At 41.1% G+C, this 15,365-nt stretch overlaps 1 protein-coding gene across 1 annotated transcript in view; it reads left to right on the top strand.

Annotated features, from left to right (window-relative positions):
- The window catches only part of LOC140476742 (serine/threonine-protein kinase H1-like), a 118,599-nt gene that overhangs the window by 41,675 nt on the left and 61,559 nt on the right, over nt 1–15,365 (top strand). The window contains exon 2 of the mRNA XM_072569556.1: nt 2,324–2,751. Coding sequence (XP_072425657.1) covers nt 2,525–2,751 — 227 coding nt within the window. The 5' untranslated portion in view covers nt 2,324–2,524. The remainder of the gene's footprint in view (nt 1–2,323; nt 2,752–15,365) is intronic.

The following is a 15,365-nucleotide window of genomic DNA, read 5'->3' as shown; positions in this document are numbered from 1 at the left end:
CAGCACTGCACTAAATCTTTTTGGATTCTCTAGGTGTTGATATGAAAAGCTCTCCCAAATATACTTCAAGAAATCCACCCCCTCTAAAATCTTTAAACTATGGCTATCCCAATTAATGTTGCAGAATCCTTGAATATAATTATCTTACTTTTATTACATACTTCAATGAATTCACTGCATATCTGCCTCTCTATTGCCTGGAAGCTGTTTGGGGACCTATATTAACATAGGAATGTGACTGCCCCTTTTTATTCCTAAACTATATCCACAAAGCCTCATTTGAAGACCCTTTTAAGATATCATCCCTCCTTACTGCAGTAACTGATTCCTGAATGTATAATGCAACAGCACCTTCTCTTTTACAGCCTTCCCATCTTGCCTGAAGGTCCAACACCCTTGAATGTCGAGTTACTAGTCCTACCCCTCCCTCTGTGATGGCAACAATATCACAAATTCACATGTCAGCCCATGCTTTTAACACATCTATTTTACCTCTATACTCCTAGCATTAAAATAGAGGCCATCCACTCTCACCTTACTCCACAACATAGCTGAACTCTCTCTGTTCTGACTCCTTTACAATGTTATGCTGTATACCTATTGCATTGGCTCAAACATCCCAGATGTTGGTAAGAAGGGCTTTGCAGAGTTGATAGGGTTGTGTTTACTATTGCTGTTTGCAGTGCCAAGGACAGTGCCAGTTAGTCTGTCCAGTTCCTTTCCTTTCTTTAGTCTTTGTAGTTGTTAGACACAACTCAGTGAATCACCCCTTTCAGGGGGCAGTCAAGAGTCAACCCTATTGCTGTTGGTCTGGAATCATATGTAGGTTAGATAAGGTAAGGATGGCAGATTTCCTTCACTAATGGACTTTAGTGAACAAGAGAGGGTTTTATTTTAGTGACAACTGACAGTCGTTACGAGGTCATCATTAGGCTAGCTTTTAATTCCAGATTTTTTCCCTAATTTAAATTTCACCATCTGCCATGGTGTGTTCAACGTGGAAAACATGTTCTTTCCTCTCCAATACTTCAGGTTTCTGTACAAGAAGTTTTTCCTTCCACAGCTAACCAACTTCCAGTTCAAGCCTGATCCACTTTGTCACTGGGCATTCCTCACTAAATGCCTCTTGGCCACATAGAATCCCTCCAGTGTGGAAACAGGCCCTTCGGCCGAACAAGTCCACACCAACCCTCTGAAGAGTATCCTACCCAAGCTCATTCCCCCCTCGACCAACACACCTAACCTATACATCCCTGAACACAATGGGCAATTTAGCCTGGCCAATTCAACTAACCTGCACATCTTTGGACTGTGGGAGGAAACCCACACAGATACAGGGAGAATGTGCAAACTCCACACAGACAGTAGCCTGAGGCTGGAATGGAACCTGGGTCCCTGGCGCTGTGAGGCAGCAGTGCTAACCACTGCGCCATCTTGCCAGCATTGCTCACTCTTTGTTCTTCCTGCCGGAATGCTGCTAATTGGCTGCAACTTTGTTCAGTGCATCAATAAAAGGTGGGAGTGGGAGTTGGAGGATGGTGCACCACTAGGTGAGCCCCCACTGCAACCTGTAAATTCAGTCCTGGGACATTAATTTCACTAACTCCAGTACATCCATGATTTGGTAACGGCGAAAGGCTGTAAGAATCCACAATGTATGTAGCAGTAATACCCTTCAGTTTTTCAATCTGAATTGAGACAAAAAGATTTATAAAAATGTACTGATGAGTTAAATACACTGCTAATCCCATCAGGTTCAAAGACCGCACCAGGTTATTCTCCGGAAATACAGTCTGCAGACACAAATCCCCAAAATACAAAGCCCTCTGCAAGCGCCAGGCTAACAGAATCACCCTGAGGAGCCAACAATCACAAGTGATTAGCTCTTTCCATCCTAATGCTAATCATTTAGTATTTTTCCCCATTCACTGTTTCCAATCGGGCCTTGGCGATGAACCCTGGCCATCTGAAAACAGTGACTCAGAGAGGGATTGTCTGCAACACAGGTCAGTGAAGTCAATGTGGTGGCGTCAGGATTTGACCAGTTCGGGGTAGAGGCCACAGTTTGTGCAGGGTGAGCTATTTAGGGCGGGGTGGGGAAATCAATTTGCTCAGTTTAAGGAGCCAATGCAATTTGCGCCAGCTGCTGGATTGTAAAAAGCCAACAACCACAGATGCTGGAAATCTGAAATTGAGACAAAGTGCCAAAAATAAACACACGTGTCATTCTGCTGCTGGGCAATGATTTATTGCAAATGTTGAGATAAGCGGTTGAAGTCACAACTCTTTTGGGGGGATGTTTTGACGAGTTTCTTTCTGTCAGATTACTCGGTCCACCCACTCTATGAGTGAATGATAGAGGCACCTGTAGGATGGCTGGCAGATCGCTTGGGGGCAGTGCGATGGCACAATGTCGAGTGCTGCTGCTGCTGGCTTTGACCTGGCAGTATGCAAGCACACGGTGAGTGAGGTCTTGGGTCGACACCGGCCAGATGCAGCTCGGTGAACGCACAATGTCCGAGTGATGGGCTGCGGGACGAGTAAAGTGCTACCAGAGCCGCCGAGGAACTGCTACGCGGATTTCGTGAAGACTGTGGTGAAGTGCAAGCCGAAGGTGTGCGAGGTGGGGCCGCTGACAGCGGGATCCAAAGGAGTGGACAGCGGGCAAAACGATGCCAGCTGCCCCAATGGAGCAAGGAGGACCCGGGTGGCCAAGTACAGAGCCAAGTTCGATCCCAAAGTCACAGCCAGGTAAATCGGAGCGCGAATTCATCTCTAAATTAGATACTTAAAGTGAAAACCTCAGGTTTATGCTGAGGTTTCGCTTTAATTTCCTCCAAATGTCTCGTTTTGCTGAGAAACAATTACTGTGGTTTTATCCATAAAATTGCTCCTGCCCTTTTGCGTCGCGTTTGACAGTAAAACGAGATTCAAGGCTTCTGAGGAATTGCTAAATTTGAATGGTATTTTTAATACGTTACTGTGTCTCTTGAAATCATGTCCGCATTCATGGGTCAGTTTGGTCCGATCGTGAAAACATTGCCATGTTTTAATAAATCAGTACAGATGGAAATGTATCTCAGAAATTCAGAATGAACTCGTCTAGATCTTTCCTATTTGTATTTGATAATGTTCTTCACCAAATAATTGGTTTTGAGACAGCCAGAACTTTCGAACAACATGCTTCAATTGCGTTTCTAATCTTTCTTCATCCCGATCACATTTCGTTTTCTTATGAAAAATGATTTTCTGAATATATCAAATATTAAATAAATAAAATCGTCATTTCAGTTCTCCTGCTGTTCCACTTTCCTGAAACAACGATAACTTAAAGGAAAAATAATTCCCCCACCAAGATGATTTTTCCAATTCCTTGGGTTCCACTTTATTTTCAGGACTTTGCTGTGCGTGAACTCTTTTATTCTCTGAACATGATTCCCTTCATATTTTCCTGCTTATTTTGTCTGAGGCAATAAACTATTGAACTCTAGAAAATGAGGCTGGAGAAATAGGAATGGGAGCAAAAAATAGTGGAAGAACTGAATAGGTAGTTTGCATCAGTTTTCACAGTGGAAGACACCAGCAGCTTAGCAGAACTCTAGCAGTCAGGGGACAGCTATGAGTGGAGTGACCATCACTATAGACATGGTGTTGGGGAAGCTGAAAGTTCAGAAGGTGGATAAATCAGCTGGACCAGATGATCGATACTCCAACATTCTGAAGGAGATAGTTGAGGAGATTGAAAAGGCATTGTTGGGAGTCAGGGAGAGTCACTGAAGACTGGAAAATGGCTAATATAGCACTCCTGTTAAAGAAGGGAGGGAGGCAGAAGACAGGCTGGTTAGTCTGACCTTGGTCATTGGTAAGATTTTAGGGTTCATTATTCAGGATGAGATTGTGCAGTACTTGGAAGTGCACGGTAAGATGTGGGAGACTAGTTAGCAAGGTTAGATCTCATGGAATACAGGGAGAACTAACCATCTGGATACAAAACTGGCTCAAAGGTAGAAGACAAAGGGTGGTGGTGGAGGGTTGTTTTTCAGAGTGGAGGCCTGTGACCAGTGGAGTGCCACAAGGATCGGTGCTGGGTCCACTACTTTTCGTCATTTATATAAACGATTTTGATGTCAGCATAAAAGGTATAGTTAGTAGGTTTGCAGATGACACCAAAATTGGAGGTGTCGTGGACAGCAAAGAGGGTTACCTCAGATTACAACAGGACATTGATCAGATGGGCCATTGGGCTGAGAAGTGGCAGATGGGGTTTAATTCAGATAAATGTGAGGTGCTGCATTTTGGGAAAGCAAATCTTAGCAGGACGTATACGCTTAGTGGTAAGATCGTAGGGAGTGTTGCTGAACAAAGGAGACCTTGGAGTGCAGGTTCATAGCTCCTTGAAAGTGGAGTCACAGGTAGATACGATAATGAAGAATGAGTTTGGTATGCTTTCGTTTATTGGTCAGAGTATTGAGTACAGGATTTGGGTGGTCATGTTGCGGCTGTACAGGACATTGGTTAGGCCATTGTTGGAATATTGCATGCAATTCTGGTCTCCTTCCTATTGGAAAAATGTTGTGAAACTTGAAAGGGTTCAGAAAAGATTTACAAGGATGTTGCCAGGGATGGAGGATTTAAGCCAAAGGGAGAGGCTGAACAGGCTGGGGCTGTTTTCCCTGGAGCGTCAGAGGCTGAGGGGTGACCTTATAGAGGTTTACAAAATTATGAGGGGCATGGATAAGATAAATAGAAAAATCTTTCCCCTGGGGTTGGGGAGTCCAGAACTAGAGGGCATAATTTTAGGGTGAGAGGGGAAAGATATAAAAGAGACCTAAAGGGCAACTTTTTCACACAGAGGGTGTTACATGTATGGAATGAGCTGCCAGAGGCTAGTACAATTGCAACATTTAAGAGGCATTTGGTTGGGTATATGAATAGGAAGGGTTTGGAGGGATATGGGCCGGGTGCTGGCAGGTGGGACTAGGTTGGGTTGGGATATCTGGTCGGCATGGACAAGTTGGACCGAAGGGTCTGTTTTCGTGCTGTACATCTCTATGACTCTATAGGGCGGAGTCAGCACAGCTTCATCAAGGGGAGATCATGCCTGACAAATCTGTTTGAATTCTTTGCGGAGATAAGGAGCAAGTTAGACAGATGAGAGTCAATGAACGTGATTCACCTGAATTTCCAGAAGGTCTTTCACAAAGTGCGACACAGGAGTCAGCTCAATAAGATAAGAGCCCATGGTGTTAGGGGCAAGGTACTGACATGGATAGAGGATTGGCTAACTGGCAGTGAGTAGGGATAAAAGGGTCTTTTTCAAGATGGTAGCTGGTGACTAGTGGAGTTCCGCAGGGGTCTGTGTTGGGACCCACAACTATTTATGTTATACGTTAACAATCTAGATAAAAGAACTGAGGATGTTGTTGCTATGTCTGCAGATGATGCAAGGATAGGTGGAGGGGCAGGTTGTATTGGGGAAATGGGGAGATTGCAGAAAGACTTGGACAGGCTAGGAGAGTGGGTAAAGAAGTGACAGATGGAGTACAATGTGGTAAGTTTGAACCTTTAGAACTGAGATGAGGAGAAATTTCTTCAGCCAGAGGGCGGTGAATCTGTGGAACTCAGTGCTGCAGAAGGCTGAGGAGGTCTAATCATTGAGTGTATTTAAGACATAGATAGGTTCTTGGTTAGTAAGGGACCAAGGGTTATGGGAAGATGGTAGAAGAGTGGGGTTGAGAAACATATCAGCCATAATCAAATGGTACAGCAGACTCAATGGGCTGATGGGCCTAATTCTACTCCTATGCCTTATGGTATAACTTTGTCCATTGTGTGCACATTGGTAGGTTGAATAGACGTGTTGACTGTTTTCTAAAGGGGGAAAGGCTTTAGAAATCTGAAGCAAAAGGATCTTGGGAAATCTGATTCAGGATTCTCTTAAGGTTAATATACAGATTCAGTTGATGGCTAGGAAAGCAAATGCAATGTCAGCATTCATTTCGAGAGAGCTAGAATACAAGAGCAGAGATGTACTGCTGGGGCTGTATAAGGCTCTGGTCAGACCACGTTTGGAATATTGTGAACAATTTTGGGCTCAGTACCTAAGGAAGGTTGTATTGGCATTAGGGGAGGATCCACAGGAGGTTCACAAGAATGATTCTGGTGATGAAGAGTTTGTCATCTGGAGTGCTTGAGGATTCTGGGTCTGTACTCAATTGTGTTTAGAAGGATGAAGGGGGATCTGATTGAAACATTCAGAATACTGAGAGGCCTGGATAGAATGGACATGGAGAAGATGTTTTCATCTAGTAGGAGAGACTAGGACCTAAGGGCACAGCCTTAGAGTGAAGGGAACTGAGATAAGGAGGAATTTCTTCAGCTAGAGGGAACTCATTGTCACAGAAGGCCTATGGAGGTCAAGTCATTGAGTATATTTAAGACAGAGATAGGTAGTTCTTGATTAGTAAGGGAATCAAGGGTTACAAGGAGAAGGCAGGAGAATGGAGTCATCAGCCTGAACAACTGGCAGTACAAACTCAATGGGTTGAATGGCGTAATTCTCCTTTGTGTCTTATGGTCTAATTTTATCTATATTGATTTCAGAGACAAAATACAAAATATTCACTACTAAATTGGTTTAAAACTCCAATCAAACTACCCACCTAATGTCATAGTTAAGGTAATTTCCTCAGGGTTGGAGAGGAATGGTATTGGCGAGGAAGGATCATCATCATTCATAAAGGTACCAATGGCATAGGTAGGATTAACATGTTCAGCTGAAGAAGTCTGAGTAACTAGGGGAAAAAAATCAAAAAGCAGAACTACAAAAGTAGTAACCTCCAAATTACCAGCGGAGCAATTAACAAATTGACACATAGTCAATAAAATTGAAGAGTTGATGCGTGGCTGAAAGATTGTTTTGGGAGAAATGGATACTGACATAAATTATAGGGAATGGAGGAATTTTTCCATGAGGACATGTTTCAATTCAACCATGCTGTGGTGAATCAAATAATTAGGGCTATAGAGAGGGTTTCAACCTAAATCATGAGGCAAGAGGTGGTGGAGTAGAGTTCAAGAGAAGGGAAATTTAGAAAGTTAAAGAAAAAGACATGACAATATGTTGGGTAGTATTTGGGTAATGATTCCATTGTGTAAAAGAAAGGAACAAAGTGTAAAGGTACACCAGTAAATAAGATCAGAGTAATGAGGAAAATATTAACAAGACAATATGTTTCTAGCTTTCATAACAAGATAGATATACAGGGAGAAATAAATAATGAAAATCTGATAGTCAAAGTGAACTGGCATATATTAGGCTATAGATCAACAAAAACTCAGTGGCAGACATTTAAGGGAACATTTCAGAATACTTAGATTAGGCTCATTCCCACTATGAAGAAAAATAGTGAAGAAAGACAACAGGTGCTTCCAGAAGATGTACAGAAGTAGGACAATTAGAGAACAGCAAAAAGTTAAATCGCTACTCCCATAAAGCATTTGTAAGTTAGAAAATGTTTTTGGAGGTGCTGGTGTTGGACTGGGGCATAAAAGTTAAAAGTCACACAACACCAGGTTATAATCCAACAGGTTTATTTGTAAGCACTAGCTTCCAACCACCTGATGAAGGAGCAGCACTATGAAAGCTACAAGCAACCTTTCAATGTAAGTGGTTTCATATCATTGTGAGCCTGTAAATAGAGTGCTTACTTTCAAACTTAAATATGTGCCATGACCTCTAGCTTCTTCAAATAGCAGAAGGAAGTAAACGATCTGCAGTCAATTGATAACTGGTCAAGAAACAACCAATTATGGTGCATCTGTTCACAGAATAGTAAGTCATGAAGCCACAGGCCAAGGAAGAGTCAGATAGTGAACAACCATTTAAAGGATGACTGATAGAAGATCTCATAGACTCATGGCATTGCCCCAAGCATTGACAGAATCCACCGAAGTCAGCTCTGTTCACAAAGGAGAATTTTTTTTCATGCTGTCGATAAGATATCGTCCCTGCAACCTCAAGTCCGCTCCACCAAATACATCATGAGTAGAAGAGTAACCAAAGATGCACCACCATTTATCACTATTCCTTTGAAGGATCGCCAGGCCAAAGGTTTACTGGGTTGGCATTGAAAATATATTTTGAGTGTCAACAGCATTTTACAATTGTAGATGACTGACTAGTGTATGATAAAAGACTGTTTTTTCCCCGATTTAATTTGGTAAGTTGTCCTGGAAAAGATGCATAAGGGAGACCTGGGGATTGTCAGGTGCAGAACCAAAGCTCAGTCAATTATGTGGTGACCTGGGCTCTCCAAAGATATTGAGGATTGCCTTTAACATTTTGAAACCTATGACTGTACAGTGTTGATAGAAATACTTGCTACTCAACATCACAGAGAAAAATTCAATTGGCAAGTATCAGCAAAGTTTGCAAAGAGATGCAAATGATGAGAAGGCCAATGAGCAGATGAACTCCACTTGAGTTCACTGAGTCATTAACTGAAATTATTCAGACGTCAAGGTAGCATAGAGAACAAATCATTATGGCAGACTTAAATCTGATGGTAGGTGTTGACAAGACCCAAGTTCACTTAGAGCATTTAATTTCTTCATCTTCCAAGAATTAGTTATCAATACCAGTGACAGAGATCATGCCATGTAAGGAACTATCACTCACGAGCCGGAAGTGAATGTATTGAGATTACCAATAAAGTGAGAGAATGTAAGTATTCAACCAAACTAATAAGGTGAGGCACACAGCCTACATACTACACCACAGAATTGACAAGAGAGAGTCAATATTTGTTCACATAGATTGAAGATGGGCTGCATATGACTACATAGATGACTACATATGATACTTCTGAAATGGGTGGACCAATGTCCACAAATGCAGGACATAGTCAAAAAAGACTTCCCTGGCTCAGAGGTCCAGAATGCTGTTAAAAAGAAATTGCCTAGCTGAGAAAGAAAGAAAATATCAGTTTCAACAAGACAGCCATCCTCTGCAAAGGGAATTCATGAGATTAATAGTTTTTTCAAATGTTGAAATGGAGCAGAAAGAAATATGTTGTAAGTGAAAGAAAGTGAGGAGATTAAGGGTCTTCCTGTTTGAAAGGTCTTTACAGATCACACACTATCAATAATAGAATCAAAATGAACCATTCTCAAGTCAAAGGTTGACCAATATTCCAAGTCCAAAGAAATTGAATCTGGCAGATTTGTGAAATTACCTAGACTGCCCTTCTTTTTGAAGTCAGAGACTTGAGGGGAGATTGGATGATGGTAAATGTAATTGTATTCATAAATGTAGAAATATTAATAATAGAAAAAAAATTGACTGGTGAGCTGTTTTATAATATATTGGGATTTAAAATGTTAAAGATACAAAAACTATGTCTATCAGACTAATGTAACCTGTTCCTAATCATTAACATGCAATGAACTACTTCTTAATTAAGACAAGAGCTTCTTCTCATTAGACTAACATGTGATTTTCCTCTGTCACACCAGACCAGTCCTCATTATTGACCAGGCCTTTACAACCCATAATCCCACTATAATCATGCTTCCCACCTGTAGAGCTTGACCCTCCCACTGTGATCCTGCTTCCTCCATGTTTCCCCAACAAATTTTCAGAGGACCATGCTACATGCCCAGGAAGCCATACTTTGATCTCCTTGAACATGGTCCATTGGTCAGCCATACTCCAATCCCATTCCATACCCACCATAGTCTTTCTGTGGTCAGCCATGTTTTGATCTGCTTTCATTGATGCTACTTGAGTATGCGTGACTTTTTAAAAATTCACACATGAGGTGTGAGCAATGCTGACTGGGCCAGCGTTTATTGCCCATCCTTAGTTACCCTTGAGAAGGTGAGCTGCTTTCGTGAATGCTGCTATACATTTAGTGTAAGTAGACCTACAATGTCAAAAGGAAGGGAGTTCCAGAATTTTGACACAGTGATACTGAAGGAATGGCGATATATTTTCATGTCTGAATGATGAGTGGTGTGGAGAGAAACTTGCAGGTGGTACTACCCATGTGTGTACTACTGTTGTGTTTTAGATAGTGGATTTGGAAAGTGCTGTGTATGCACTTTGCTGAATGCATTAAATGATCTTCCAGCTGCTTGCAATCAGGAATATATATAATTCTCCTTCAACGGGCAGCACGGTGGCTCAGTAGTTAGCGCTGCTGCCTTACAGCACCAGGGACCTGGGTTCGATTCCAGCTTCGGGCGACTGTCTATGTGGAGTTTGCACATTCTCCCTGTGCCTGCGTGGGTTTCCTCTGAGTGCTCCAGTTTCCTCCCACAGCCCAAAGATGTGCAGGCCAGGTGAATTGACCATGCTAAATTGCCCATAGTGTTAGGTGCATTAGTCAGAGGGAAATGGGTCTGGGTGGATTGCTCTTCGGAGGGTCGGTGTGGGCTTGTTGGGCCAAAGGGCCTATTTCCACACTATAGGGAAGCTAATCTAATATAATCTAAATCTGTTGCTGCCTAAATTTGTTACTTTCATTCCAGCTCAAAGTTTACCTCCCACACAATTCCCATTTCCAGTGTCTACATAAAATCCCCCCAAAGAGATTGAGTGGGATATAACTATGTAAAGTGGGTGGTGAAAATATGGCAGGTGGAGTGAAATGTTGAAAAATGTCAGGCTGTTCCAGGATGAATAGAAAAGTAGAATATTATTTACTACAGAGAGACTACAGAATGCTGTGGTACAGAGGCATCTAGGTGTGCTTGTACATAATTTACTAAAGCATAGCTTGCAAATTCTTCAGGCAGATTGCAAGTTGAATATTGGTATTTATTGCAAAGAAAATGCTGTACTAAAAGTAAGGAAGTCTTGCTACTAATGCATATGCTGCATTTGGATTTTCAGAAGCATCTTCACCATCTTTAATGCTTTTGCCGAGCAGTATTGTGAGTTTCTTGCTAGATAGTGGCGAGTTGCCAGTGAAGAGAGAATTAGCATTTCTAAATACCTTACTAAAGCTGTGACACCTCTCATTAGTACTCAGCAAATGGCAGATGAAGTATATGTGGATAAATGTGAAGCTGTCCACATTAGTAGGAGAAATAGAATGACAGTGTTATTCAAATGATGATAGATTGGAAAATGTTAATGTGTAAAAGGGACCTGAGTCTCCATGTATAATCATTGAAAGCAAGCAAATCGATGCAGGAAGCAATTATTTATTTCAAGAGAATCTGAGTACACTGGGCCTGAATTCACTGGAATTTTGAAAAATGGGAAGGATCTCAATAAAACATTAAATTCTGACAGAACTGGACAAATTGCATGCAGGGATGATGCTTCCTCTGGCTAGGGTCATTGTCACAGGATATGTGGTACATAAGAGCATAAGAAATAGGAATTGGAGTAGGCCATTAAGCATCTTTTGCCTGCTCTGTCATTCTATAGGATGGGTGCAGATGTGCCCCAGGCCCTCACTCCTCCTTCACATCTTCTCCTCATGGCCCTCATATCCTCAATATTTCAAAAATCTATCAACCTCCTCTTCAAATAGTCTCAGTAATCTAGCCTCCACAATTCCCTGGGGTAGAGAATTTCAGACATTCGTTACCTGAAAGAAGAAATCCCTTCACATCTCAGTTTTAAATGAGTATCCTCTTACTACATTCTGTAGTTAAAGATATCCACACTAGTGGAAACATTTTCTCAACATCTACCATGAAAAGCTCTCTCAGAAATGCTCACCCCCTCACAGACTCTCCACTCACTGCACACACACATACACTCTCTCTCACACTCACAACCCCCAACCCAGACAGACACACAGACAGACACAAAGACCCACGTGCACACATATATTTTGTGGGGTGAATTTGTATTTGCAGAGTTACATTGTACTTTGCTCAAAAACTGCATGAATTCATGTAAAACTCTGTTATCTCACTTTTTACATTAGAATCAATGTAAACATCATGGCATAGACAGAGAAAACAGGGGGCTAACACCTTCAACATATTGTCTAGCTAACACAAATTTTACAGCTAACCTGAGAATGCAACTTTTAAAAAAAGATTTTGTGATTTACACATGAAAGCAGTGAAACTATCATGATATTCGAACAGATGAAAGACACAACAGACAATCAAGGTATTTTTCAATGTATAATTTCAGTTACATCACACTGTAAATTATTGCTATAAATTCTGTGCCTTATAGTTGTGACCTCCACAATCACCTGATGAAGGAGCGGCACTCCAAAAGTCAGTGTGCTTCCAATTAAACCTGTTGGACTATAACCTGGTGTTGTGTGATTTTTAACTTTGTACACCCCAGTCCAACACCAGCATCTCCAAATTACCTAAGGAAGGATGCCCTTGCATTGGACACAATTCAAACAATGTTTCCTGGATTGATTCCTGTGACAAATGTATTGTCTGAAGAGAAGTTGAGCAGATTGAGCTTCTACTCACTTTGATTTAGAAGAATGTGAGGTGACCTTTTTGTAACATTTAGGGGAACTTGACAGGGTAAGTTGCTGAAAGGATTGTTTCCCCTCATGACAGGGTCCAGAACCAAAGGCACATCTTCAGATTAAATATTAAATCTTCCATTTAAGACAGAAATGTGAAGGATTTCTTCCATCAGAGAGTTATGAATCTTTGGCATCTACACCCTGGAGAATAATGGCATTGAATATATTCAAAACTAAGTTTTTGAATGAGAAGTGAGACAAGTGTTATGTGGGCCAGGCAGTAAAGTGGAGTTGAGGCCATGGTCAGAACAGCCAATAAGTGGTGGAGCAGGCTCATGTGGCTAAATGGCCTAATCCTGCTTCCAGTTCTCACTTTCTTATTCTAATACAACCGTTTCTGCTTACACATCTCCCCAGGCCTTCACGGCCTTTAGTCCTCTGGAATTTTATTTCAATTTCTCTGCCTTCTTGCCTTCAGTCAAACGCCCACTGAAAAACCCATTGGCTTGGGCATATTGATCATGCCTCTGAATATTTTTTCATTTCTGGTTGACATCTATGTTTGTAAGTTACAGAAGAAAGTGAGGACTGCAGGGGCTGGAGATCAGAGTCGAGAGTGTGGTGCTGGAAAAGCACAGCAGGAAACTGATGAGGGGCTTATGCCCAAAATGTCGATTCTGTTGCTCCTCGGATGCTGCCTGACCTGCTGTACTTTTCCAGCACAACTCTCTCGTTAAGTTACAGGCACTATATAAATATATGATGATCTTCTTCATTCACAAAAAAAAATCCAGGTGCAATGAACTTTGTGGCTCATTGGGTGGGTTTAAAATATTCTTTTTCATCAGTCAGATCTTTCTGGTATACGGCAGAAGGGTTTCCCTTGGCCTGAGCTTAAGATCCAGGACCAGACAAAGCTGGACCTTTGCAAACAGTAGAACTGGTTGCACTAATCTGTCATTGCATATATTGGCAGGTGAATTAGACTCACAATAAGAACAATTGGTTAGTAAAGCACCTTGTCTGATCCACATTCTCATGCAATCAGTGAATACTAAGTCAGAAAGCAATAGGTTTGGAAATCTGGAAAGTGGTTGGTATTCTAATCGCTGGCCTTTCCCCAATGCTGAAGCATCTGTTTTATCAGTGAGATGTAGTTGTATAATTCAACTTGAGCATTTTATCAACACTTGTACAGAATCTAGATATGAGAGCAGACTTTCCTATATCTAGTGTTTGGTACATGCCATAACTGGGTTCATGGAGGCAAAAATGTGCTGACAGATCTACCATTTGTTAGAATATGGTGTGTATGAAGAACGTGATTGAGCAAAAGGAGGACCAGAATCTCAAAACCATAACTAAGACTGTTGCGCATGCTTCAGAGATTTGGACAATAGCAGGTGCCTCAAAACACTGGAGAAGTACTGGCTCGCTTTTAGGATGGCCTCTGTATAAGGAGGCAGTGAAATGGTACCTTCACAAGATCCTCCAAATCTGTTGGCAGGAAAGGCAGACCAACAACAATGTCATTGACCAAGTCAACATGCCTAATGTCGGCACATCAAGATTATCAACACCACCTCTACAGGGCGAGATTCGTTATTCAAGTAACTGATTTACTTCAAATTCAGTTATGGCAGGAGAAACCTAGAACTCTAGAAACATTTTAGAAATGTCTTCAAAGCATCAGTGAAGAGATTAAACATCCCCAACTAATCTTGGAAGTTTCTGGTTTGTGACTAAACGAAATGGAAATGATTTATTCAAGAAAGCACTGAATATATTGACAGAATTCATCAGGAATAAACAAGGATACGGTGAAACTTCAGAAGCATGCCCAAAATCTCTAAACAACTCATTTCCCATTCCTTTAATCACTTTCTGCCCTGCTTGTGGCAAAGTCCACAATTTGCAGATTGGATCTATCAGCCATCTCAAACTACATGCAATTAGAGTGGAAGTAAGTCATTCTAAGGGATTGAACATAGAACATAGAACAGTACAGCACAATACAGGCCCTTCAGCCCTTGATGTTGTGCCGACCTTTTATCCCACTCTGAGATTAAACTAATCTACATATCCTTCATTTTACTTTCATCCATGTGCCCATCCAAGAATCGCTAGAATGTCCCTAATGTATCTGATTCTACTACCACTACTGACAGTGTAAGAAAAGGTTTAGATGATAATGGATGATAATACTTATACAATTTATCATGAATTGTGCTACTAGTGATGAATTCCTGGTATCTGCAGTTTATCTTATGAGAATTTATATTTGTTCTTGTTAGTTGTCCAACTTGTGACCACCATTTAGAAAAAGAAGAGGTAGGCAGAGTCTATTGTAGCCAGGTTGGCCCCAAGATGACAGTTTAGATGATCAAAGATTAGAGGCAGGTTCACTAAGGTAAAGTATTTCAGAGCCTTGCTTATGGTTGATCAATCAATCAAAACCTAAAATTATGATCAACATTGAGACACATGACACCTCAAACATTATGAAATTGAATCATGTGACCTGGCATTCTCAGTAATGGTAACAACAGGTACATCTTGGAAAATAAAGAAATCATCTTATTTGCTTATGGACTACTGTGTATATACACATCTCTAATTGTTTTCCATGTTAGTAGTGAAAATGAGCTGCAGTATATGTTATTGGTTAACAAGTGCATTCCATTTGATATTATGAATGCTGGTTATGTAAATATAATTAAGCTTAACTATTAGAATGGATTTCCCAAATGAAACCAGCAAATTGTATACTGTTGACTTAGTTTCTATCTTTTAACTATTATATGCAGTGGTCTAATATTACAAATATGGCTTGACTATGCTGTTTGCATAAAGATTTAACCTCAGCAGTAACTCGTCATATGGAATATTAGAACTGGTGTA

Source organism: Chiloscyllium punctatum, chromosome 5 (assembly GCF_047496795.1).
Source record: "Chiloscyllium punctatum isolate Juve2018m chromosome 5, sChiPun1.3, whole genome shotgun sequence".
NCBI classification, from domain to species: domain Eukaryota; kingdom Metazoa; phylum Chordata; class Chondrichthyes; order Orectolobiformes; family Hemiscylliidae; genus Chiloscyllium; species Chiloscyllium punctatum.
Note: the sequence above shows the minus strand (reverse complement) of the source record. Positions and strands in the feature narration are given on the sequence as shown.